Below are 25,888 nucleotides of genomic sequence, written 5' to 3'. Positions count from 1 at the left end.
CACGTGGGATTGAGCTGAGTGTGGATGGCAGCCATGCAGCACCCCCCCCCCCCACATCCTATGCACAGAGACCCAGGGTGGGGCTCAGAGGATTGCTGGTCTCAATATGCATTGCTATAGTCTGCTTTTCGTTTTAGCTATATTGTCCACCATAGCACATCCTAATAGGGTGGACCATATGTCCACCGTAAACGGCTTAGGCCCTGGGTATTTAAGAGAGCTTCTTCTCCACTACAAGCCCCACCGTCCATTGAGGAGGAGGTCCGTCTCCAGTTACCGCCAACTCGTTTGGTGGCTACACAGAGACGGGCATTCTCAGTCGCTGCCCCGAGATTGTGGAATGCGCTCCCTGCTGAGATACGATCCTCCCCATCTCTGGCAATTTTTAAAAAACACCTGAAAACCCATCTTTTCACCCAAGCTTTCTCAGCTTTTAAAAATTGTCTGTTTTAATTTTATGGTTGATTTTAAACTGTTGATTTGTTTTAACTTTTATATGTGTTCTAATTGTTTTATGTTAACCCTCCAGAGACGAAAGTTTGGGTGGTGTATAAGTTTGATGAATAAAACGAATAAATAAATAAATATCTCCAAAGGGAGACCATGTCTGACGTCAAACGCGGGGTGGGGGGCGGTGCCAGGAGGCCACTGCGCTGGCCGCACACAGGCCACCGCCAGCCTGGCTCCGCTCCTGGTCACTGTATCTCAAAAGGTGACCCCTGCTGACTTGGCAAAGAGGCACCTTTTAATGTGGTGATTCTCTTTATTTAGCAGGGAGAATGTAACTGGCCCTATCCACCCCCAGCACAGTACCTCCAGTGACTGTTGCTGGTGTCTATCTTACGTTTCTTTTAGATTGTGAGCCCTTTGGGAACAGGGAGCCATCTTATTTATTTATTATTTCTCTGTGTAAACTGCCCTGAGCCATTTTTTGAAAGGTGGTATAGAAATTGAATTAATAATAATAATAATAATAATTAATAATACCAAACATCTAAAACATCAAGTAAAATCAACCATCTGCTGTACATGGACGATCTGAAGTTGTATGGAAAGTCCCAGTCAGAAATCGAATCACTGCTAAACACTGTCCGTATATTCAGTAGCGATATAGCAATGGAGTTTGGACTAGACAAGTGTGCTGCATTAATAATGAATAGAGGGAAAATAAGAAAAACAGAAGGAATAGAACTGCCCAATGGAAGCAAGATCAAGAACCTGGAAGAGAAAGAACCTTACAAATACTTGGGCATTCTCCAGGCTGATAACATCGCACACACTGAAGTTAAAAGAAAAATTGGAAGTGAATACATCAGGAGAGTTAGAAAAATCCTCAAGTCCAAACTCAATGGCGGGAACACCATACAAGCCATAAACACCAGGGCTATACCTGTTATCAGATACACTGCAGGAATAATAGACTGGACCCAGGCAGAGATAGAGACGCTAGATAGTAAGACCAGGAAAATCATGACCATCAATCATGCTCTGCACCCCCGCAGTGATGTCGATAGGCTATACCTCCCTCGCAGCTCAGGTGGAAGAGGAATGCTGCAAGTCCATCAAACAGTAGAGGAGGAGAAAAGAGGCCTTGAAGAATATATCAAGGACAGTGAAGAAGATGCACTTCAAATGGTCAAGAACGAGAAACTATTCAACACCAATGAAAGAAAGCAGGCCTACAAGAAAGAACAAGTCAAGAACCGAGCAGAAAAATGGAAAAATAAGCCACTGCATGGTCAATATTTGCACAATATAAGTGGAAAATCAGACATCACCAAGACCTGGCAATGGCTTAAGAATGGCAACTTGAAGAAAGAAACTGAGGCTTTAATACTGGCTGCACAAGAACAGGCACTAAGAACAAATGCAATAAGAGCAAAAGTCAAAAAATCCACCACAAACAGCAAGTGCCGCCTTTGTAAAGAAGCAGATGAAACAGTGGACCACCTAATCAGCTGTTGTAAAAAGATCGCACAGACTGACTACAAACAAAGGCATGACAAGGTAGCAGGGATGATACACTGGAACATCTGCAAAAATTACAAGCTACCTGTAGCCAAAAATTGGTGGGACCATAAAATGGAAAAAGTTGAAGAAAATGAAGATGCAAAAATATTATGGGACTTCCGACTACAAACAGACAAACATCTGCCACACAATACACCAGATATAACTGTAGTCGAGAAGAAAGAAAAACAAGTCAAAATAATCGACATAGCAATACCAGGGGATAGTAGAATAGAAGAAAAAGAAATAGAAAAAATCACACAAAGAACTACAAATTGAAATGGAAAGGCTGTGGCAGAAAAAGACCAAAATAATCCCAGTGGTAATTGGCGCCCTGGGTGCAGTTCCAAAAGACCTTGAAGAGCACCTCAACACCATAGGGGCCACAGAAATCACCATCAGCCAATTACAAAAAGCAGCTTTACTGGGAACAGTCTATATTCTGCGATGATATCTATAACAGCAACAACATTGACAATAAAATTCAGCCATCCCAGGTCCTTGGGAAGGACTCGATGTCTGGATAAAACAAACCAGTCAATAACACCTGTCTGACTGTGTAAATAAATAATAATAATAAATAAAAATAACATTGTAGCACTGGAAAAGTGTAGAAGATGGCCAGGGGCCTACAGCACCTTCCATGTGAGGCAAGGTTACAACATCTGGAGCTTTTTAGTCTACCATGATTGGAGACATGATAGACATCTATAACATTATGTGTGGTGTGGAGAGAGAGAAAATATTCTCCCTCTCTCATAACACCAGAACCAGGGGTCATCCCATGAAACTGATGATAGGAAATATAGGAACTGACAAAAAGATGTACATTATCACACAGCTCATAACTAATCTATGGAATTCTCTGCCATGGAATGTGGTGATGGCCATCACTTGGATGGCTTTAAAAGGGGCTTGGATAAATTCATGGAGGACAGATCTATCAATGGCTACTAGTCTTGATGGCTATAGGCTACCTCCAGGTTCAGAGGGAGCTTGCCTTAATACCAGTTGCAGGGGAGTAACAGCAGGAGAGAGGGCATGCCCTCAACTCCTGCCTGTGGCTTCCTGCGGCATCTGGTGGGATACTGTGCGAAACAGGATGCTGGACTAGATGGGCCTTGAGCTTGATCCAGCAGAGCTGTTCTTATGTTTTTATGTTTTTATGTGGTGATACCTTGAGGCTTAAGGTTTGACTCTAATGCAGACCTGCATTGCTTAGCTCTACCTCCTGTATGCCTTTACCTTGTGGCCAGTCTGTTTGCCTGTCACAAGGTAGTTCAGCAACTAAGAGGAGAAGCTGCTGCCAGTTCATTGTGACACATGTCTGGCAAGAATTCTATCTGAGCATGAGTAGGAACTCTCACAGTATTAGGGCACCAGAGCAGAAGATCTAATGCCTCTCCTTAACAGCTCTGAGACGGTGCCATAATGAATCGCTTACAAACACCAGGCACTGTGTCAATAATAATGAAAGATGGGGACAAAAAACAAGCCGAAATCTCACCCCTTGGAAAAATAGCTGCTCATGTCCCTGATCTCATAGTGTATGGAGATTTCACCCAGGAAGTGCCTTGCATTGAAAGCTTTGATGGTGTTCTGCTCTTTGTAGACATTTCAGGTAGGCACAGGAAGCTCAGTAGGTGATATGAACAACCAGACCCCCAGTTATTTCCCTCATCCTCTTTTCTAGGTACAAGAAGTTTTACCTGTGGGGAGAGGGTAGCAGGTGGTGGATTATACTTGTGACCTGCTCTCAAATAGTTTCATAATGAATTTTGCAAGTTCTACACATAGGAATCCAGGTTTGCATGCATTTTATTGATTCACATATTTTTTCTCTCTGGGTACATTGGCTATGGACCTCAGGAACCTTTTTCCTTCCCTGAGTGATGTGCCTATCTGCCTCCCTCTCTGAAAATGGGAAGTTGGCCCAAGCGTAGGGAAATTTTTGTGTGTGGATGATTGAGAGGTGAGTGTGAGGAGGTATAATGGATGATGGGAGAGACTTGCAGCCATGCAAGAGATTTGTGGCAGTGTTGCCTCTTCCCAGCACTCCCCATTTGAGCCTTGGAGGTTGGCTGTGTGCCCTTGGACTGGTGCCTCATTTGGCTGATCCCTGATGCCTCTCCTATGTCCTGGAGTGGGAACTAAAAGGATGGTCTTGGTTATTATTTTCAATCTGGAGGAGTTTAAGGATCAGGGAGGTTTCAAGCAAGGCAGGGTATGAGGCTGTGTGAGTGGTAATATAATTGCTGTGAACATAGGTGGAATGGAGAGATGGAAAGGTGGAAGATGTGAGGTTTTGGAGCTTATCATGTAATGCAGATGATAAGAAATGATTTTTTAAAAATGAAAAACAGATTTTTAAAAAATTCAAATAGTATATTTTGTTTGGTTTTTTAAAAAACAGGTTTTTCTTTTAAAAAACTAATTAAAATTAAATCTGACTCAGATGATTAGTTAAGAAAACTTCATACAAATTAAAGATGTCTGACTAGATGCTTACTGAATTGTTAAATGGACAAATTAAAGCTCTTTTTTACAGGTTAGTTTTTCACATATACTTGAGCCTGTATTGTCTGAACTGGCCCAGTGATTTGGTAGCTATGATTCCTGAAGTGGAGTGGGAAATGGTGGTGATTGTTCTCTGGGTAGAAGCTGAGGAGCCCAGAAGCATACACAGACACCAGAAAAATGTACAGATGTGCTGACATGGTGCACTTTATGCTCTTGAACAATATCACACACAGGGGCGTAACAAGGCTGGAGTGGGCCCAGAGACAAAATTTAAAATGGGCCCCTCGCTGATACACACACACACACACACACACACACACACACACACACACACACTTCACAATATATAGCCATGTGACTTGCCTCTGGGGGGCCCTTCGAGGTGTGGGGGCCCCCAGGCAGCTGCCTCCCCTTGCCTAATAGTAGTTACGCCCCTGATCACACACACATAGCACACATGCATCCCAAATGAAGCCCCACCAGCTTGAAAATTAACCAGTCCACTCCAAGCCTTGCCTCCCTTCTGCATAGGGTTATTTTTGTGAATACCTCCAGCCATCAAACTTGGGAACAAAAAATTCTATATTAAAACATTATTAGAAAGCTATGGTTGAGTGGATGGGGCCAAAGAGCTATCTGAGAGTAATTAACAAAGAGCTAAAGAATACACTAATAAGTTTGACTTATTATTAGTAGTGTGCATGGTTCGGTCCGGCACACTTGTACAGACCTCCGGACCGGTTTGGCGGTCCGGAGGTCCGGATGGGCGGGGGCCTGTTACTTTAAGGGGTGGTGGTGGTACTTACCCCCCCGCCGCTCTTCCCCCTCCGGCGCTGTTCCGTTTAAAGATCTTCTTGGGGCGGCAGGGAGCTCTGCCGCCCCTGCCCCCGTCGTTAGTCCTGAAGGCTTATAAGCAACGAGCACTAGCGGCGCGCATGCGCCCTTTGCGGCACGCGCATGTCTTTGACGCTGGCGTGCGCGCGCCACAAGCATCACGTGACGTATGCAGCGTGTGGCGCATACGTCACGTGATGTTTGTGGCGCGCGCCAGCGTCAAATATGTGTGCGCGCTGCGCAGGGCACATGTGCGCCGCTAGCGCTCGTTGCTTTTAAGCCTTCAGGACTAACGACGGGGGCAGGGGCGGCAGAGCTCCCTGCTGCCCCAAGAAGATCTTTAAACGGAACAGCGCCGGAGGGGGAAGAGCGGCAGGGGGGTTAGTACCACCCCCCCTTAAAGTAACAGGCCCCCCCGTGCCGGACTGGGGGGCCTCCGGACCTTGCACACCCCTACTTATTATTGTGAAAACTATAGTTAGAGTTTTTCCCACCTAGCAATTAACAGATGATGAGGAGCTTGGTGGTCCTGGAAATGTGTCTATAGTCTTCAGGATGACATACACATCTGAGTTTGGGGTGGGAACAAAATGAAAGAAGCAGTTTGACTTCAGACACAGAACTAGAAAGAGAACTGGGAGTATTTAGTTGTTGTTTGCTAAAACTGAACTATTTATGGGCGGGGAAAATTGAGCTTTGGAAATCTAATAATTATGCTGCCTTGCTGTTGGAGTCTGTTTGCTTTCACTCATGTCTCATCACTGAATTTCAGGCTTGTGCAATAAATTGGACAATGTATAAAAACTTCTTGAACATGGAAAAGATGAGGGCAAGGGCAATAAGGAGGACAGGACCAATTCTGTCCAGAAGCATCTACCATGATGCTAACAATGCTGCTTTTCTTTCTCTACACATTTCTGGTGCATGTAAATTGCAGTAGGGAAACTTGCTGCTCTTCATCTAGTAATTTTCAGGGTGTTCATTGCCTTCCTATATATTCAGAGCCAAATTCAGTGCAGTAGGTAATAGCAGGTCAGACTGATGCAATCCCATGCAACACACAGAATGCAGGTTAAGTCCATCAGACTCCAGCTGTCCTTCCCATTTCCATAAGCTCAGCTAAAATTCATAGTCCTAAGTCATGTTTCATTAACAGCAATTGGTTATGCATGTTAAAGGTTTCACAGCGCTGACAGAAAAGTTCAGCATGAACACCAACTTGGACTGTGGTGCTGACCAGCTCACGCAGACTCTCAATCATTATGTAGGCGACATTGTGGAGGGTGAGTATGGCAGCAGAGTATGATCTATCACAAAGAGCATCCATGTGATGGCTCTATCCATTGTTCTTCCAGATAGCATTTTGTGAAGGAACACTTGTTCCTTTTTGGGAAGATAGTTTGGGCAACTGAGGGCTTGTCCAAACAGTTAATATGTCCATAGTGCAATAAATTCACTGTTATTGCTCCATGTTACAGAGGTTGTTTTAGAGAGATCAAATTCTCCCAGCACTCACATAGTAAAATATTGTTGTTTGACAATAGGTGGATAATAGGTAAAATATTGTTGTTTGACAATAGTCAGGCCATTGCTACTTGGAATGCTCTTTGGGAGATGTTTGCCCATGGATGTCTATTGAACTCTGCCCGCGATATTGTTTGGCCCTGTGTTATTTGATAAATAGCAGATGCAGGGATTTCCAATCTAGATTGGGACCACAGCATAGGGGCAAACAAGTGACAACATGCCCGCCCACCCACCTCTCATGGTGATGGGATCTGAGCTGTTGGTGACTGACTAGGAGAGGGAACTTGGGGTCGTGGTGGACAGCTTGTTGAAAGTGTCGACTCAGTGTGTGACAGCTGTGAAAAAGGCCAATTCCATGCCGGGAATCATTAGGAAGGGGATTGAAAATAAAACTACTAATATTATAATGCCCTTATACAAAACTATGGTGCAGTCACACCTGGAGTACTGTGTACAATTCTGGTCACCACATCTAAAAAAGGACATTGTAGAACAGGAAAAGGTGCAGAATAGAGCAAACAAGATTATCAGGGGCCTAGAACACCTTTCTTATGAGGCAAGGCTACAACACCTGGGGCTATTTAGTTTAGAAAAAAGGCGACTGCAGGGAGACATGAAATAGGTCTAAAAAATCATGCATGGAGTGGAGAAAGTGGATAGAGAGAAATTCTTCTCCCTCTCACATAAACCTAGAACCAGGCGTCATCCCATGAAATTGATTGCCAGGAAATTTAGGACCAGCAAATGGAAGTATTTTTTCACACAATGCATAATCAACTTGTGGAATTATCTGCTACAAGATGTGGTGACAGCCAACAACCTGGATGGCTTTAAGAGGGGCTTGGATAACTTCATGGAAGAGAGGTCTATCATTGGCTACTAGTTGGAGGGCTAAAGGCCACCTCCAGCCTCAGAGGCAGTATACCTCTGAGTAGCAGTTGCAGGGGAGTAACAGCAGGAGAGAGGGCATGCCCTCAACTCCTGCCTGTGGCTTCCAGCGGCATCTGGTGGGACACTGTGCAAAACAGGATGCTGGACTAGATGGGCTATGGGCCTGATCCAGCAGGGCTGTTATTACGTTCTTATGACACTCTGAAACCATCAAAAGCTGGTGTTGTGAAGTGGCTAAGAAATGGAGCTGGGAAGCAGGACTTTGGGTTGAATTTTGCTATGAACTTGCTCTTAGAAGCAAGTCACTCCCTATCAGCCCCAGCTGCAATATGGAGAGAATACTGGCATAAGGATTTACAGTATTTTGGCATTTAAAAGGTTTGTTGAAAAATGTAATAATTCATTTTCCCTCTAGGTCAGTAAAAGATCCTCCTATAACCCTTTTCTTCCTTCCTTTTCATGAACAGATGTGCTGATTTTTGGAGGTGATGTTTTGAAATTTGCAGGTATGGATTGTGCAGAAAAGATAGTAAAAATATGGTATCATCTAGTTTGGGGGTAAATTCTGATTATGTTTGAAAATGGAGCCTGACAATATCCCAACTCCAAAGTGGTTACTTTAACTCCAGATATGCCCCAGGTAATAATTAGCATTTATTCTCTATGTGCTGTGTTGTCACAGTGTTCTGTGTAACCACACTGATATAACTAATTACTGGATAATTCTGCCCTTTTTGAAGTTAAATGTGTTGTCACCATATGAGAAAGTGCAGCTCATGGAAGATGTGAATCAGTACAACTGTGCATCTTCCTTATATGCTGGGTTGCATTGGGCAGAATCCAGCCCAGCATCCCCTGAGATTTCCATCTCACAAGCACAGTGGAGGCAAAATTGTCGCCATACATAAGATGGACTGGTGGACTGTATATGTGGGATATACAAGGCTACGCCCACACACTTCTAGATTTGGAGACACAAATACAATGGTAGCTCCTTAGCACATTGTTCTTATGGCAGTCCCTCATATTATTCATTTGATAAATTTGTTCAAAAACCAAAGTGGCAAAGCAACTATCTTTGATTCCAGGTGGAAAGCTTGAATCCTGCTGTGCGGGCTTCTATACCTCAATTACCCCAATATGCCAAGAAAAGGCAAGAGAGCACAGTGGAGCCTGAAGTAGAACCACTGACACAGCGGTTGGGTTCAGGGTTCAGCTCAGAAATGATCTTTGGGAGCTTATAAAACGCACTTCACAGAACAGGCGAACTTTGCTTGTGCCCAAATTCTTCTCCAGCTTGGATTTAAAATCTAAGATGGAGGTAATTCCTGGCTTACCTACTACTTCACCAATACCCCCAATCCCCTCTCCCTTTCAGTAAAACCCACCTATCTGGCCAGGCTAACAGCAGCTCTCCTACCACTGGAAGAGGAAAGGAAGGCAATCAGATCTCTTCTTCACTTACCTCCCCCGCATGTTGCTAGCATGTCAGAAGGAGAAAGGCCATGAGGGCTATTGGGGAACGTTGTTTTCCCAAGGGCTACCATCATTGTAGGATCACCCTCCTCTTCTCTTCCTTCGACAGGACAGCTGCCGTATCACTGCTGACTTGGCCAGATAGGCGAGTTTTTCTGAAAGGGGAGGTGTTTGGGGAATTGGGGATTGGACAGAGAGAAGGCATTAGGAAGCAAATTTGGATTTTCCTGGAAATCAGTAAATATATTCACAACTAGTAGCCACCAAGAAGTGCAAAGTATGGATGGACACCATCCGTTTCCATTGCAGGTAACAATGCATGAGCAGTCTATACTGTAGGGATTTTGTCAGCAAATTGCTTGAGAAAGGCCAGGTGTTTGCAGACAAATGTGTCCGGATCAGATGAGGCAATGGTATCAGTGCTCCTCTAAGTCCAATCCTTTCTCTCTGACCTCCCCAGGGGATGCAATCCTGGCGCTCTGGAGAGTGGAGCGTTGCCATATCCATGACATCATCACACTGGCAGTGAAATGTAGCTTCAGCATCCAGCAAGTTTTCAGCGATTATGATGTTGAGGTGGGACTGGAGTTGAAAGTGAAAATAGGTACGGACTCTCCTCTCAGAACACATTCCATTGCTTATGAAAAGTACAAGGCTAGTGTGAGTGTTAGTCAACCCCACTGTGTGCTGGGAGAAACAGAAGCAGAGAAAGATGGAAACTGGGCCAGAATATGCAGGGTTCCTTGCTCTTTTCAAGCCCCTGGCTTTAGGCAGCAGGCAGCCCCTCTCTTTTACCAGCCATACATTATACAATACTGCACTCTTCTTTTGGTTACTGCCCCTTTCACAGATTAGCCTCTTATTCAGATTATACAGACACACAAGGAAGCCCTTCTCACTATCAGTGAGAAGGGCTACCTTCTCTTGCAGCAAGGAAGCCCGAAAGTGCTTACCTCCCCACAGGCGATCACAGAGAAGTCTCTGGGTGGGTGGATCGCCCGCCCAGATGAGCGGCAACTTCCCCAGCCGCTCTCAAGGCAGCTCCGGGGGTTGGGTACAGGGAAGCACCACAGCATGGTATCCCGCCCCCTGGAGCTCAAATAATGCACCACATGAGTGTGCGTGCATTACTGGGAGCCCCCCTCCCCCTTGAGTGTGTCAGCCGTGGCTGCAAGCAGCCATGGCAGGCACAGGATCACTTAGCTCATTTTTTGAGTGTGTCCATGCCCTAAACCTAGGTTAAGAAGCAGTACTTAAGAGGGCTTGCTTCTGCACCACTGCCAGGCGCCACACAGCTAGCCCTTCCTGGGGTAGCCCTGTCCCATCTCCCCCAAATGGCTCACAATATAAACAGAAATAAACTACAATAAAAGCAATTTAACAGAATGAAAGCAAAATAATAGCTGCATTAAAACCATGGTTCAAAAGATCTCCCTGAATCAATCATCCTCAAAGGCATGATGAAATAATGATGCCATGTCCAGCTGTCAGAAGTCCAGAAGAGATGGGGCCTCACAAATCTCCCAGTGGAGATAAAGCCAGAGGTTGGGCACTGCAGTGAAGGAGCCTGCCTGATCACCAGCCATGTAGCCTGCCCAGAAGATCTTAATGGGCAGCTAGAATTGTGTGAGAGCAGGTAGTCCTTAAGAAGAAACACATAACAAGCAAGCTATACTGTGAGCATATTGACAGGGTATAATGACAGATTTTGCATATTTGTATCTAATTTTTTTTAATGGCCACCACACTATGAGGGCACTGTCATGAGGGAGCAAAACCGGGCTAAGGGAGCCCAGCCTGGTTTTGCTCACTTGTGTGAACCATTGGGATCGCGCCCAATACCAGTGGTTATACGGCAGCAAATCCGCCTAAGTAGCCGCCAAGTTAAATGAAGTTAAGGGAGCAAACGCTCTTTTACCCTCATTTTTAAAAACAGTGAAGCTATTCTCACGACCAGCAAAAACAGGGCTTGAGGTCTGAAGGTGGGGTTAGCACTACCATGTGGAACCTCGGCAAGCTCTCAAACAGGGCTGTTTCAAAAGAGGGTCACCCAGTTCCCAGCCCCTCCTCTAAAACCAGGTTCAGCAAGCAGGGGAGGTTGCCTACCCCCTCCCAGTGCCCGTGTGGAGCCACGGAACGCTGTGGGACCCTGCTTGAGGCTCCCTCCCTGGGGATACCATAGAGACTGGATAACAGTGGGCTGCAAAGCAAGCAGAAGTTTGCTTGGGGAAAGCCTGTCCAGCAAACAGCACTGAGCTTCCTTAAAGTGGCAGCCACCTTGCAAATTAGCCCAAGGGAAAGTATGGACATAGGAAGCTGCCTTCCACTAGGGGTGTGCAATTCAGATTTTTGGTGTTTCGGTTCGGACCCGAACCGAAACACCCCTGTTCTGTTCTGTGCATGAATTTTGCCCACCCGAATCACCCCCGATTCGGTTCGGAGCTGAATTAATCCGAATCTGAATCTGAATCAATTTGGATTAGAAAAATGGGTCCTGGGGCCAAAAGAGTGGGGTGGGGTGGTAGTGCCCAATGGGTGGATGCTACCACCCAAATTTCAGGGGGATTGGGCAAAAGGCTGCTTTTTGGGGAATTTTTGAAGTTTTAGTGTCTTTGAGGCAGATCGGGGGCAGAAAGTGGGATCTGGGCCAGAAGGGTGGGGTGGGGTGGTAGTTCCTAATGGGTGGAGGCTACCACCCCAATTGCAGAGTGATTGGTCAGAGGGCTGATTTTTGGTGAATTTCTGAAGTTTATGCGTTTTTAAGGTTTTCCCCCATTAGTTAGAATGGAGGGTGTATCGCTTCATGTCGGGGGGAAAGGGGTGGCCTAGAGCGGTGTGGGGTTGGTGGTAGTGCCGGGTAGGGGCAAGGAAGCTACCTGAATTTTTTCAAAGGATTTGGGCAGAGGGCTGATTTTTGGTGAATTGTTGAAGTTCACATATCTTTAAGGTTTAGATTCTATGATAGCAGATGAGAGTGGATTCATGGTGTGTCATTGAAAATCTCATTTGCTATCACAGAATCCACACCCAGAACACCTCAGAAGCAACAAAACTCCAACATATGAAATCACCAAAAATCAGCCCTCTGCCTAAATCCTTTGAAAAAATTCAGTTAACTTCCTTGCCCCTACCCCGCACCACCACCAACCCCACCCCACTCTAGGCCACCCCTTTCCCCCTGACGTGAAGCGATTATACCTAAAGGGGGAAAACCCTAAAAACGCTTAAACTTCAGAAATTCACCAAAAATCAGCCCTCTGCCCAATCCCCCTGGAATTCGGGTGGTAGCCTCCACCCATTGGGCACTACCACCCCACCCCACTCTTCTGCCCCAGATCCCACTTTCTGCCCCCAATCTGCCCCATAGACACTAAAACTCTCAAAAAAATCACCAAAAATCAGCCCTCTGCCCAATCACTCTGTAATTGGGGTGGTAGCCTCCACCCATTGGGCACTACCACCCCACCCCACTCTTTTGGCCCCAGGACCTTTTCAATTAAAGTGAAAGGAAAGCAATTTCTGCTTTGAAATCAATGGAGGCAAAAAGGCGGGAAATTCAAATAGACGTCAAACTGAAAATGGAGGGGGAAGAAGAAGACAAGGCTGGCACTTTTCTGGGGCACAAAATGGAGACCCGAAACACCCGAAAAATTCGGACCTGAAACAGGGGTGATTAGTTTCGGGTCCAAAATTTATCGGAACTTGTTGGGGGTGATTCGGTTCGGCTCCGAATCACTCAAAATTGGTCGTTTCGGGCACAGATCGTTCTGTGCCCGAAACGTTTTGCACATCCCTACCTTCCACTGAGTCAGACCATTAGTCCATCCAGCTTAGTGCTGTCTTAGTACTGTCAACACAGACTGGCAGTGGCTTCCCGAGGCTCTCAGGCAGGATTCCTGCTCAGCCCGACCTGGAGATGCCAGGCAGGGAGCTCAAATCCTTATTCCTATAGCAGCCCTATCCCCTAAGGGAAATAGTTGCACAGACACATGTCATACTATTCATTCATTATACATTTTACTAGCTGACCCTGCACAGAGCATCTGTGTGGTCTTGCACTGAGCCTGTGGCATTGCACCCCCACAACACTCTTGCCGCCCCCCGCAATACTCTTGCTCGCTCTCGCCACCCCCCGCTCTCCCCCGCAAGTCTCTCGCCACTCCCACAACGCTCTCGCTTGCTCTCGCCACCCCCGCTCTCCCCCCGCAAGTCTCTCGCCACTCCCGCAACGCTCTCGCTTGCTCTCGCCACCCCCACTCTCCCCCCACAAGTCTCTTGCCACTCCTGCAATGCTCTCGCTCGCTCTCGCCACCCCACTCTCCCCCCTCAAGTCTCTCACCACTCCTGCAACGCTCTCACTTGCTCTCGCCAGCCCTGCTCCCCCTGCAAGTCTCCCCCCCCACAAGTCTCGTGCTCGTGCTTGTGCTCTCTGTCCTCCGTCTTTCTATCTCTGTCTCTCAGTCCTTGCTTGCCACTGCCAGAGACTGTCACCTGCTCGCCTGACAGCATCCAAGCTCCCTGCCACTTCACAGTGCAGCTCAGCCAACCGTCTGCCGCCCGCAGCCCTCAGAGCCAACTGTCCAGCCCCCGAAACTGCCCCCAGCGTCCGAGCTCCCTGCTGCTTCACAGCGCCCCCGATCCAACGATCAAACTGCTTTCCAGCCACCCTGCAGGGCGCATGGCCCATCTAGAAGAATTAATAATATAGAATATAATATCCCACTCTTCCTCCAAGGAGCCCAGAGCAGTGTACTACATACTCAAGTTCCTCCTCACAACAACCCTGTGAAGTAGGTCAGGCTGAGAGTGAAGTGACTGGCCCACAGTCACCCAGCAAGTATCATGGCTGAATGGGGATTTTTGTGCTCCTTCCTGTCCCCTGCAAGTCACTGGACAAGAGCAGGAGTGTCCCTGCCCTTGCCTGCAGCTGCCCTTGCCTGCAGCATGGTGTAGTGGTTAAAGTGATGGACTAGGACCGGGGAGACCTGAGTTCAAATCCCCATTCAGCCATGAGACTTGCTGGGTGGAGGCCATTTTCATGGCCAACAAATGGCCTGCATGCATCTGCAGAGGCCAGGTGAGTGGTGGAGCTAATCACCCACCGCAGGAGGTGCTGGGCAGTGTGCCGCTGCTCAGAGAAACTTTCAGAGGTTTATTAGCAAGGTAAGCACCTACTCATTTACACTTAAAGGTGCCTCTAGCCACCCCACCAGCAGCATCCGCACCAGCCGCTACTGTCCTAACAGGTGATCCAGGAGGATACCATAGTCAATGGTCAAAAGCTGGTGAAGTGTTGGTCCAAGAGGACCAACAGAGTCGCACTCCCCCTGTCAATTCCTAATTGGATAATCCAACAGTCCAGCCAAGGTCATCTCCACTCCATAGCCTGTCCAGAAGCCAGTTTGAAATGGGTCCAGATATTTCACTGCTCGGTTTGCAGAAGGTGAAGTCTGTGTGTGGGATTTCTTGTGGCGATGAGAACTGGGTGATGTTGATGGCCCTTCTCTTGGCAACTGCTTGTGGTCACCCTGTTTTATTTTGTTTTGTTTAACTTCTAAAACTTTTTATTTTGGTATGTTCACAAAATACATAAAATAGCATAGTTGAAATCCATCCTCATTTATTAAAAAGCAAAACAAAATGTCACCTGTTTTTTGACCCTGAGATCCCCTTACCATAACATTAAAATTTTAAAATAGGCCAATTTCAATTGCCATGTACAAGGTCAAGTTCCATCAGGAATGCATGATACTTGCATATTTTAAATCTGCCCTTTCAAATCCTACCTATCAGATAAATGAGTATTTCTTGCAAATAAATTGCCCTAGCTCTTCAAGAATTAATTAGCAATCTTTCTTACAGCTATTTTTGTACATCTCTTTTTATTTTGTTTTGCTTAAATGTGATTTCTTTTGATTGTTATTTATGAAAAGACTCCTTATGTGAGTTAGTCAGGTTCCACAACAAAGATGTAGAATGAAGATTTGTAGCTCCCCCCTCCTTTTTTTTTTTGCTAATGTTTTAAATCTTTTATTGCATGTCACTTTGGCGACTTTTTAGTCTCAATATATTTTATAATAAAACAATAATGATAATGGTGCACTTCTTGGCAGGGCTATCTGCAGGTCACATCTCAAAAGTTCTTATTGGAGACAACAGGCACCAATATTTCCTGGTAATTGGCCGGGCAGTAGATGAAGTGCGGCTGGCCCAAAACCTAGCAAAAGCAAGTGAAATTATCCTGTCACCAAATTGCTGGGAGCTATGTGACCGGAACTTAATTGAGGTCGAAAAAATTCAAGGTGAACGAGCTGTCAGGGTGAGTGCCTACAGTAGTGTTTGTTGCAGTGGAGAGCCCTGCCTACTGTTATGCTGATTTGTTTCTGTATCTAACTTTTAAACTTTGAGCAACAGAATGTGATTGACTTTAAGACAGTGCCTCTGATGGATATGTGAAAGGCATAGGATGGGGCACCACAGGGTATTGGCCCTTGACAAATGTGGCCCTTGCCTCCTTTATGTTAGCTCAAGGCTTGAGCATATGTGGCTACCTTGCACTGAGTCTGGGTGAAATGAGGTGTGTGTGTGTGTTTTAACATGTTTCACCACAATTTCTCTCCATAGGATCTATGTGGCCTGGGACACAGAATTTCAGAGTTGGTGCCACAGGCATCCTCTTTTGTAGACGTGTCTATGAGAGCTATGAAAGATCTCTCTGGAAGGGTTGCAAGCTCGAAGGGCACTAGGTCTCTCTTTGCATTGTGCTGCACTGTACAATGGGATGCAGTGCTAAACCTTATTCTCATCCCATCTCTGGGTTCTCAGCTGCTTCCTTGTGTGCTCACCTACAATCTCCAAAAGCTCTCATAAGTGCACATATAAGTTATGGTGGACAGCTTTCCATCCCAGTTCTCCAGCAGCCTGAAAAAAACCTGCCTTGGTGAAGTTAGTCCATGCTTTTGTTAGTGCATGCTTTGGCGACATTCTTCTGTAGCCTCTTTTTCTGAGATGTTTCTACCATCATTGATGCATGCTATTACGGCAGAAATTGGTGAGAAAAACTGAATATGTTGTTGCCCCAGGCAAGACATGGCTGACAAATATTTGTCTTCCACCTGTCCTGTCCTCCTTGGGAAAAATGCATTAAAATATCAGGGTGCTGAAACTTAAGAAAAACAAAGTCAACGAAGCTGTATGAGACCATGAAGAGAGCCATCTGTGGTGCTGAGTGAACAAATGGGGATGTGTCTGACCATTCATTTCACAGTCAAGTTTACTTCACACAGAGCATTATTCTGAACTAGGTAGAATGACCTTCTTCCAACCACCAGAGCCTCACTGTGCTCTGATAGGTCAGAACCATGTTTTAGCTGGACATACACACACACACATTTTCAAAGACTGCTGTCTTATGCTTATTTACTTCTGAGTAAATATGAACAGAATGGGACTGCAAGCATTTATTCTATTAAACATTGGGGTAAGTGCTCTGCTATAATACACAATGTTGCATCACAGTGCATGACTTTTACAGATAATTCATCGTGCCTGCACTTCAAACAAAGCAAATAGCAACTAAACTGCAAATTCTGAGGAGGAATGCAATAATGCACACATCAGGTTGAGCCATATATAGTGGGTTCGAAGTGGAACAGGGCTCAAAATTGGGACTGGGAGAATCAGGGTTCTTGGCAGATAGCCAAGAACCAGGGGGCAGGAGATGAAGTGCAAGTCAGAGTCATAGGGCGCCAGAACCCACATACTGTAGATTGACCAGGATAACACAGCAAGCCTTAAGTCAAGAATGAAGTCCAGGTCAAGCTGGGTAGACAAATCAAAAGTCAAGGGGTCAAGGGTTAATCCAAAGATCAGAGACACTGAGGCTATTCACACAATTGCAGAAAATTGGGTTAGCCTCAGCTAGCCCGATTTTCTGTAACTGTGAGAACCACCAGGCTCAGCTGCGAGACCGGTGGTTCTTGAGCGGGTAACCCGCTCAAGTAACCCGCTCAAGTAGCCTGCCCCTAAAACCGCTTTTGCGGAGCAAGTGCTCCGCAAACCCGATGTTTAAAATCACGAGTAGCCACAGTGTGGCTCCGCGCAGTGGCTACTCACGAGGAGACCCCTGGTGGGGAGGCGAAAAGCCACCTCTCGGCTCCAGGGGTCTCGCCAGCATGCCCTGCGCACTCACGCAGGGCATGCTGGAGCTTCCGGAGGCCTATCAGCCCCCGTTCCCCCCAGCCCCTGCCAGCTCCGTCACGGAGCTGGCAATCATGAGGGTGACCGATCCAGCCACCCAGGGCTCCCGCCCTGCTCATGTGAAGGGAGAGCGGGCTTAGCCCGCTCTCCCTGCTCACTCTCGTAAACTGGGTCTCACTGATTGTGAGACCCAGCTCACTAAGTAGCTATGCCAAAAAGATCAAGACCATGGAGACCTTGAAACTGAGGCAAGGTTTGTCTCAGGCGGGAGGTTTCTTCTATCCTTCCTGCTAAAGAGGAGCCAACAGTTGATCTCCCAGGGTGGAGCTTGTCCAGGGCTTAGAGCAGTGGTTCCCAAACTGGGATCCTCCAGACGTTGCTGAACTACAACTCCCATCAGCCCAAGCCACAATAAATTATGGCTGGGGCTGATGGGAGTTGTAGTTCAGCAACATCTGGAGGCTCTCAGTTTGGGAACCACTGGCTTAGAGGCTTAGAGACCTTCTGCAGCCTCCCACAATGGGGATGATGGACCAGATGTGGGCTAGCAAACCGAGATTAAATCCAGACAAGACAGAAGTGCTGCTGGTCAATGGAAAGGCGAATCAGGATAGGGTGATTCAACCACCTCTGCTTAGGGTTGTATTGCCCTTGAAAGAGCAAGTGTACAGCTTGGTGTTTTGCTGGACCTGGCTCTGCTTCTGGATGCTCAGGTGGAGGTGATGGCCAGGGGTGCCTTTGCACTGCTTCGGCTAGTGTGCCAGCTGTGTCCCTTTCTTGAGAAGACAGATCTGGCCATAGTTACCCACGCCTTAGTCACATTGCAGCTGGATTACTGCAGCACACTCTGTGTGGGGCTGCCTTGGAACTTGAAACTGCCCTTGAAATTTGGAAACTTCAGTTGGTGCAGAATGCAGTTGCCAGGATTTTATCTGGAACTGTTCACTTGGAGCATATTACACCTATTTTGAAAAAGCTGTACTGGCTGCACCTGCTCCCAAGGATTTCTGCCTGCTCATCAAGGTTTTCAAGGCCTTTGCTTTGTGTGCTGACATTAAGAGAGGCTGAATTGTTGTGCATGCTGGACAGGGCCTTCTCTGTTGTTGCCCCCAGGCTTTGGAATGCTCTCCTAGTGAATGTCTGATCTTTGACATTTGTGGCTGGTTTTAAAAACACAACTAAATACCTTTTTATGTGTTCAGGCTTTTACCCCTTAGGGGTTGCCTGGCCTCCCAGCTAGGGGTGTGCATGGAACCGGCTGGCTCAGTTCGGTTCGAGTCCGAATGTGACTTGAACCTGACCAGACCAGTTCGGTCCGGGGGAGGTTCGCAAATATTCCCCCCCCCCTTTTTAACCTTTTCTCTTCTCCGGAGGAGTTCCTAGGGGTGGGGTTCCACGGAGGTTCCCTCTACCTCCACTGTTCGGGCCTTCCTAAATTGGCGCGGTGGCCAAAATGGTGGCCGCCGCACATGCACAAATGGCATGGCCCAGGGCCTCACAGAGGCCATTTGTGCATGCGTGGCGGCCACCATTTGGACCACCACGCCAATTTAGGAAGGCCCGAACAGCCCAAAAAATGGGCTGAAAAGGCCCAAGGGAGGAATTTGAAGCCCGGTGGGGGGAGGAGGAACCTCCACGGACACCCCCCATTTATTTATTTATTTATTTATTTATTATTTTACACAGTCAGACAGGTGTTATTGACTGGTTTATTTTATCCAGACATCGAGTCCTTCCCAAGAACCTGGGATGCCAGAATTTTATTGTCAATTGTTATAGATATTGTCACAGAATATAGGCTGTTCCCAGTAAAGCTGCTTTTTGTAATTGGCTGATGGTGATTTCTGTGGCCCCTGTGGTGTTGAGGTGCTCTTCAAGGTCTTTTGAAACTGCACCCAGGGCGCCAATTACCACTGGGATTATTTTGGTCTTTTCTGCCACAGCCTTTCAATTTCAAATTGTAGATCTTTGTATTTGGTGATTTTTTCTATTTCTTTTTCTTCTATACTGCTATCCCCTGGTATTGCTATGTCGATTATTTTAACTTGTTTTTCATTATTATTATTATTATTATTATTATTATTATTATTATTATTATTATTATTTTCCCGGGGATTTTTTTTCCTCCCCCCCAGGAACTCTCCCAGAGGGGAGAAAAGGTTAAAAAAAAAAATCCCCGAAAAAAATAATAATTTGCAGACTGGTGGTTGGTCCTGGTCCGGATGGAACCGGGGCGGGGGTGTGTGCTTCTGGTTTGACCCCGAACCATTGAACCCCCAAACCCCTGAACCAGTTCGCACATCCTTACTTTCAGTTCTCCTGCTTCTGTTGTCTTTTTTTAAAATGGTGGTTGGGGTTTTTTTTGGTGTTTTATGATTTTTACTGTTTAATTGATTTTAAGGTTTTAAATCATGTTTATGGAATTTTACTGTATTTTAACTTTTTAAAACAGCCTTGGGATGCTTTATGAAAGGCGCTATGTGACTTGAACAATAAATAAATAAATAAAATGGACAGTAATATGCAGAGCCTTGGCTCAGGCAGAACATGACAACACATGTGTAACACTATGAACCAGGGAAGAATTCTCATAAGGAAGCTGAGTTTGTTTTGAGCACCCAATGAATTAGCTTGATTAGCCTAAACCAAAAACAATTTGGACCAGACTAGAGTACGTTGGCATTCACTGGCTGCTTCTTGTTTTCTCAAGCATTTTTATGACTTTTTCTGTAATGGGATACCCTGCCTCAGCTCTGATATGCAGACTTCCAGATGACATTGGTAACCCACAGCCTCTGAAATCATTCCTCTGTCTGGCATTCAAGAGCATCATTCAAAACCTCTTTAGCTTCTGTTCAATATGTCAGATTCCAAGGACAAAGTTTTTTCACCCGTGGAAGTGACTTTTGGGTAAAAAAAATCCATGCCTGTCCTGATGGGGCTGAGGCATGAGGACAGGGAAATAAAACAGGTCTTTATTAGTGTTGGGAAGATGACTTAAGTTGGCTATAGATAGCAGGGATGGGAATGAACACTGTGCCATGGCTGTGATTTTGTCCAACTTCAGGTGAGATACATTAAGAATGATTTTGACAATGAAGAGTTCTTTGAGAGATGCACAGCACACTTGTATCAACATCACACTTGTGAAAATTTTGGTAAGTCCTTTGACTCTAGTTAGGTGTCTGATAATTTAGTGGTTTCCATGCTCATGTATTGCTACTCCAACCCCAAGTCAAAGGCTATTGGGTGGGCAGGTTTTGTGCCCGGGAAGTGGGAGGGGAGAGCAGAGCAGATATGTAGCCATCTGCGGCCGCCTGCTTGAAGAGGAGCCACATGGTTTCTCCTGGCCAGTGGGGAAGTGAGGCATTGCCACGCTTATATAGCATGGGGTTTGCTCCTTCCCCCTCACTCCGTTTAGGCTTCTTGGCTCCCACTCACCCACCACTGTTCCCTCTAACAGGGATTCCCAGATGTTGTTCACTACAACTCCCAGCATCCATAGCTGCAATGGCCTTTGGCTGGGGATTATGGGAGTTGAAATCAACAATATTTGGGAATCCCTGTTGGAGGGAACACTGTCACCCACCCTCTACCCAGTGAGAAATTAGCTGGTCGCTTATGGGCCAACCCCTTCAGGGTTTTATGACCTGGGGAGTGTCTGGAAATGGACCACTTTTAGGGCACCATTGGCTCACCCACTCAGACCTTTGGGGCTCAAGGTGTGTGTGTATGGGTGTGTGTGTGACTGGGGCAGCTACCTCCTTGGCACAGTAAACTGTGGTGCTTGGAAGATGCTATGTTGCTTGTGCTGCTGGCATCCTTCAAGCCTGGTTGAGTCACCCACCTAGCAGGGGGTGGACCATCCTCTATAGGAGGCTGAATGCCCCTTGACAGGGGTGGAGTTGTGCGCACTCTAGTTAATGGTTGTCATGTTCTGTTGCAGATTCCTGATAGTTGTAGTTAATAAAGTGTGGCCCTAGTTGAACCCATACACATGGGAGAGGAGAGCTGGTCTTGTGGTATTAAGCATGACTTGTCCCCTTAGCTAAGCAGGGTCCACCCTGGTTGCATACAAATGGGAGATGTGATGTGTGAGCACTCTAAGATATGCCTCTCAGGGGATGGAGCCGCTCTGGGAAGAGCAGAAGGTTCCAAGTTCCCTCCCTGGCAGCATCTCCAAGATAGGGCTGAGAGAGATTCCTGCTTGCAACCTTGGAGAAGCCACTGCCAGTCTGTGAAGACAATACTGAGCTAGATAGACCAATGGTCTGACTCAGTATATGGCAGCTTCCTATGTTCCTATGACTTGTCTTCTTTGGGGTCTGGGTGCAATATTGCACCTTGTAGCCTAGTTATACTACCTTATGCCATATACTACCTTACCACTGAGTTTGGACTTGAAACTTCTAGTGCAACACCGAAACAATTTATAAAGGACTTCATTTTGAGAGCCAGTAGCCCTGTTCAATTACAGAATGGTGCATGTGCGGTGGCCATGTCCATGCTGGCACCATGCAGGGGCAGCTGGGAGAGAACACCACCGGTGCATGCTGAAAGCTGGCGAGCACCGCCAGTATGGCAATGGAGGAGGAGCAGGGATGGACCTGCTCTTCTCTGTGTTAAAGGGGCTGTGGATGCCCTCAGTTTTAAAGGGATTGTGCAGTGATTCCGAAACCGAATCGCATTTTAAGCACATCCCTAGAAAAATTATATCAAATATCTTTCAGAATATATACATTCTGGAGGAGAGCTGGTCTTTCTTAATTGAAAATGCTAATCTTCTGTCCCTAGAAATCTTGAGATATGCCTCAGTGTTGGCTCCAGATGAAGAACTTGAAAAGAGTTTGAGAAAATATGTGATGAGGAACGTTCTGAGGAAGGTACTGAGTGCTCAGATTGCTGATGATTTTATAAATCTGTATTATGATACTTTCCAAACAGTAGCCACTGACTTTAGGAATGCCTTTATCATTCTGTCTGAATATGTATAAATGCAGATTAATGAAAATGTCTTTTCCCCTTCCTTCGTGGAACTAATTCAGCCTTGTTACAACAGTGTCTGGTACAGTGTTGTATTTAAGAATGTGAAATAGGACATTCCTGGTTCAAGTCTTTCCTTGGCCATGAACTCACTGTCCCTCTCTACTGCAGCTTCCTGTCTGTAATCTGGAGACACTGACCTCCTTCACAAGGTTATTGTAGGTCATGTAGGCAAAGTGGTTTAAGCACTAGGCAAGGTCACTAGAAAATATCCAGAAAAGTTAGTCGTTATTAAGCACCATGGCTATCTTGTCCCACTTATTTTTATGGTGTTCAGTCATGACTGACTAATGTAGATGGTATTGTAACTTTGTTAATAGCAACTACATTTTTCAAGATTAAGTTGGGCCTGTATATCTGAATGTGCCTACTTTCCTTCCCCTTAATCTTTTCATGGTTACACACTGCCATGAGAAAAGCACTATGCACATGCTCAAAGATCATCCTTTAATATGCCTTCACACCTCCTAGTGATGAGCTCTGGCAATAAACATAGATTCTGGTAGCAAGCCTTAGTGAACCCCTGGTTTAAGTGGGGCTTAAAAAGGATATGCCACTTGTCCTTTTTTTGGTAACTCAGATACAATTAACGTGAATTTTTTAAAGACCATCTATTCCATTTGCAAGAGCAGCTGTGTTTTGGCTCAGGGTGGTGTAATAGAATATAAAACTCCATAGAAAAGTGAACACACAGTGCCCTATTTTCCAGATTGATGACAACCAGCCTTTGGAATATTTATCAGAGCTTCGACCTGTTACCATTGTCTTTGTGAACTTGCAGTTTGATGAAACTGCCAACGCTCTCCACTTGTGTAAGGCCATCCAGGATGCCAATGCTAAGATCACAGGAATCATAGACCCACTCAGTGGCAAGATTAACAAACTCTTTATGTTTGACAAAGTGAGTATCTAGTAGGCACACCTGCTGTTCCAGGCTGAAACCAGTAAGGGCATATTGGCAAAGCACAGAAAGAGCCACAGTAGGCCACTGGTCCCCAGGACCATGGATAGCTCACACTGGGGCTACATTAAGATAAAGCAGGTAAGGGTATAAGGCAAATTGAAGGGAGTGTTGCTCCAGGAATAGTCAGAATGAACTATGATTTTAGGTGATCCTGTGCAGAGGTGTATGTCTCAGGTTTTGCCTCCTCAGAGAAAACCTAATTGGGCTTAATTGACCTGTTCTGAAGGCATGTACTCCAGTGGGACTGTGAAGCTTTTTCTGCTCTCTACAGAATCTAGATTTTAAAATAGTGTAGGGAATTCCCAGTGCATCTGCTTCCACTTAGAAATAATAGAACCCACTAATTCAGAACTTCAAAATCCAGGGAGATATCCAGATGAGTAGAATGTAGGGGTGTGCACAAAACTGGTTTGCCTGGTTCGGTTCGAGTCCAAGCTGAACTCAAACAGAACTGGACATGTCCCCCACCACCACAACAGCCCCTCCCGGCTTAGTTCTAACATCAACATTTTTTTTAAAAAAAAACCGCCTCCAAGGAGGGTGCTGCCATGGCTGCAGGGTGTGCGTGTATCTGGCAGTTCCCACTCCCCCCACACCAGCCTCCCCCCATCTCAAAATGGCCTGGTTCAGGCCATTTTCAGCCCGTTCTGGACCCTGTACTGGCAATGGCCATTTGGGAGGCTGCCACACATGTGCACTGGCCATCTGCATGACCTGAGAGCCCTCGAGGGGGACCAGTTCTATGGCAAACCGGCTCAAGGTCAAACCGGTTCGCACAACCCTAGTAGAATGCCCATGAGTTGATTAGACTTGCAGTGAGGGCTGAAGTGTCACTGACAGTCTCAAAAAGATGTGCTCTCTATCCTATCCAACTCCCTGCAGTTGCTAATAGCCCTTCTAGCAATCTTCACTGGTGGATAATATGTCTGCCTTATCACTGCAAAAGGGAGAATTGATTTGATTTTCTCAGGGGAGTACATTTGGGACCAATGTGAAGGACAGGGAGATTTCCCATCATGAAAAGAAAGCAGCCTGAAAAGGAGAAAAGGGGTCAGGAATAATTGGAGGCTTAGAAAAAGAGATGATATTTGGAAGGTGCAGTGTGGACACAAGAAACTCTGGGACAACTCTGAGCTTTCCCTGTCATTGTCTTCTCACACTTCTCATTGCAAAAGATACTTAGCTGCTCTTTGAAACAACTCTCTCTGATGTTCTTTTCTCCTCCCCGCCCCCACCTCAAGGGCTGCACTTTACTTTGCATCTTTGGTCTTCCTGGGGATAAACAACCCAACGAAAGCACGCATGCTCTTGATAGTGCCCATAAAATCCACCTCTTCTGTTCGACATCCCTCATGAAATTAAAGTAAGTGATTGAGAGTGGTATTTGAGCGATATCGGATAGTGTTACTTGCATTGCTCAAATTCTTTCCCAACCCCCAGCCTGCAACACCAGGGACTATTATGAGACCCATGCCTTTGGGGAGAGTAACAGTTGGATGCACTCTAGTCCCAGCTGTGCATGCAGAGTATCATAAAGAAACATGGCAGCTGGGACTCCCTAAAAGTCTCTCATCTGGAAAGGTGCACCACAACTACTGGGAAGCTGCCCTGTCATGCCAGGTATAGTCCAAATTTCCTTGTACATTAACTTTGAGCAATCATAATCTGCCACAGGTGTGTTCCACTGAAACTGTTATGCCATTGTAAACTCCTTTTGGATACTTGAGCGTCACACGTTCATCACTAAAGGTTGCAATACTGCTGACATTGGTAACTACCTGTGTCATGCACAAATTTGCCCAGCTCATAATAGCTTTATTTTGAATCAAACATTATTTCCCTGGAAGTCCTTCTGTGGCCCTCAATGTAAAACACAATTCTGCACATGAGCAAAATATGTTTTTAAACTGAGTGTATTTTTGAACACGTCTAGGGTCACAGCTCAGACAGATTTTCTAGATCTTTTTTGCTTGTGGTGAGACCAAACTCTTCTCCCATCCCCTCCAAAGCCTCAGAACAGATGTAAACCAGACGCTTCTACTACTAGAACTTAGAGGGGACTTAAGTGAAAAGTTCAGAGAGAGAAATCAGCATTTACTTTTAAAATGATTCATTTTATGATTGTTGGTTTGCTTTTACTACAACACAAGTAGTAAAAACCCTCTAATTTGCAGTCATTTGAGGAGGACAAACTTTGTCTCATTACAAGCAAAAAAGCTAGAAAACAGAGCCCGGTCAGCTGGGGGGAGGGGAAACACAGAATATGGTAAGAGGCTTCTGCATAATATATAAGTAATTTGGGTTAAGAGTTTTCCAGAGTTTGGTCAGACAAACTCTGGATGGCCCAGTTCTTTGTTCTTAGGGCTCTAGAGCTTCCCTGGCCTTACCTATACTTCCCCAGAATCTTGGTTTGTTTGAAGCTTG

The 25,888-nt window shown here is 45.9% G+C and overlaps 1 protein-coding gene across 10 annotated transcripts in view; it reads left to right on the top strand.

The window, feature by feature from the left end:
• ADCY10 (adenylate cyclase 10) overlaps positions 1–25,888 on the top strand; it is a 120,922-nt gene that overhangs the window by 5,361 nt on the left and 89,673 nt on the right. For 4 of the 10 annotated variants that reach the window (XM_053246702.1, XM_053246704.1, XM_053246703.1 and 1 more), the window contains exons 1-9: positions 3,397–3,631; positions 6,543–6,647; positions 8,250–8,288; positions 9,719–9,862; positions 15,372–15,577; positions 20,525–20,615; positions 22,252–22,340; positions 23,210–23,401; positions 24,706–24,827. In XM_053246702.1, the coding sequence (XP_053102677.1) occupies positions 3,442–3,631; positions 6,543–6,647; positions 8,250–8,288; positions 9,719–9,862; positions 15,372–15,577; positions 20,525–20,615; positions 22,252–22,340; positions 23,210–23,401; positions 24,706–24,827 (1,178 nt within the window). In that variant the 5' untranslated portion in view covers positions 3,397–3,441. Of the gene's footprint in view, positions 1–3,396; positions 3,632–3,703; positions 3,816–6,542; positions 6,648–8,249; positions 8,289–9,718; positions 9,863–15,371; positions 15,578–20,524; positions 20,616–22,251; positions 22,341–23,209; positions 23,402–24,705; positions 24,828–25,888 lie in introns of those variants that run through there. The other 6 variants (XM_053246705.1, XM_053246706.1, XM_053246707.1 and 3 more) reach the window with 2 other exon arrangements.

Source organism: Hemicordylus capensis, chromosome 4 (assembly GCF_027244095.1).
Source record: "Hemicordylus capensis ecotype Gifberg chromosome 4, rHemCap1.1.pri, whole genome shotgun sequence".
NCBI lineage: Eukaryota > Metazoa > Chordata > Lepidosauria > Squamata > Cordylidae > Hemicordylus > Hemicordylus capensis.
The sequence above is the reverse complement of the archived record's forward strand: the minus strand, read 5'-3'. Positions and strand labels throughout refer to the sequence as shown.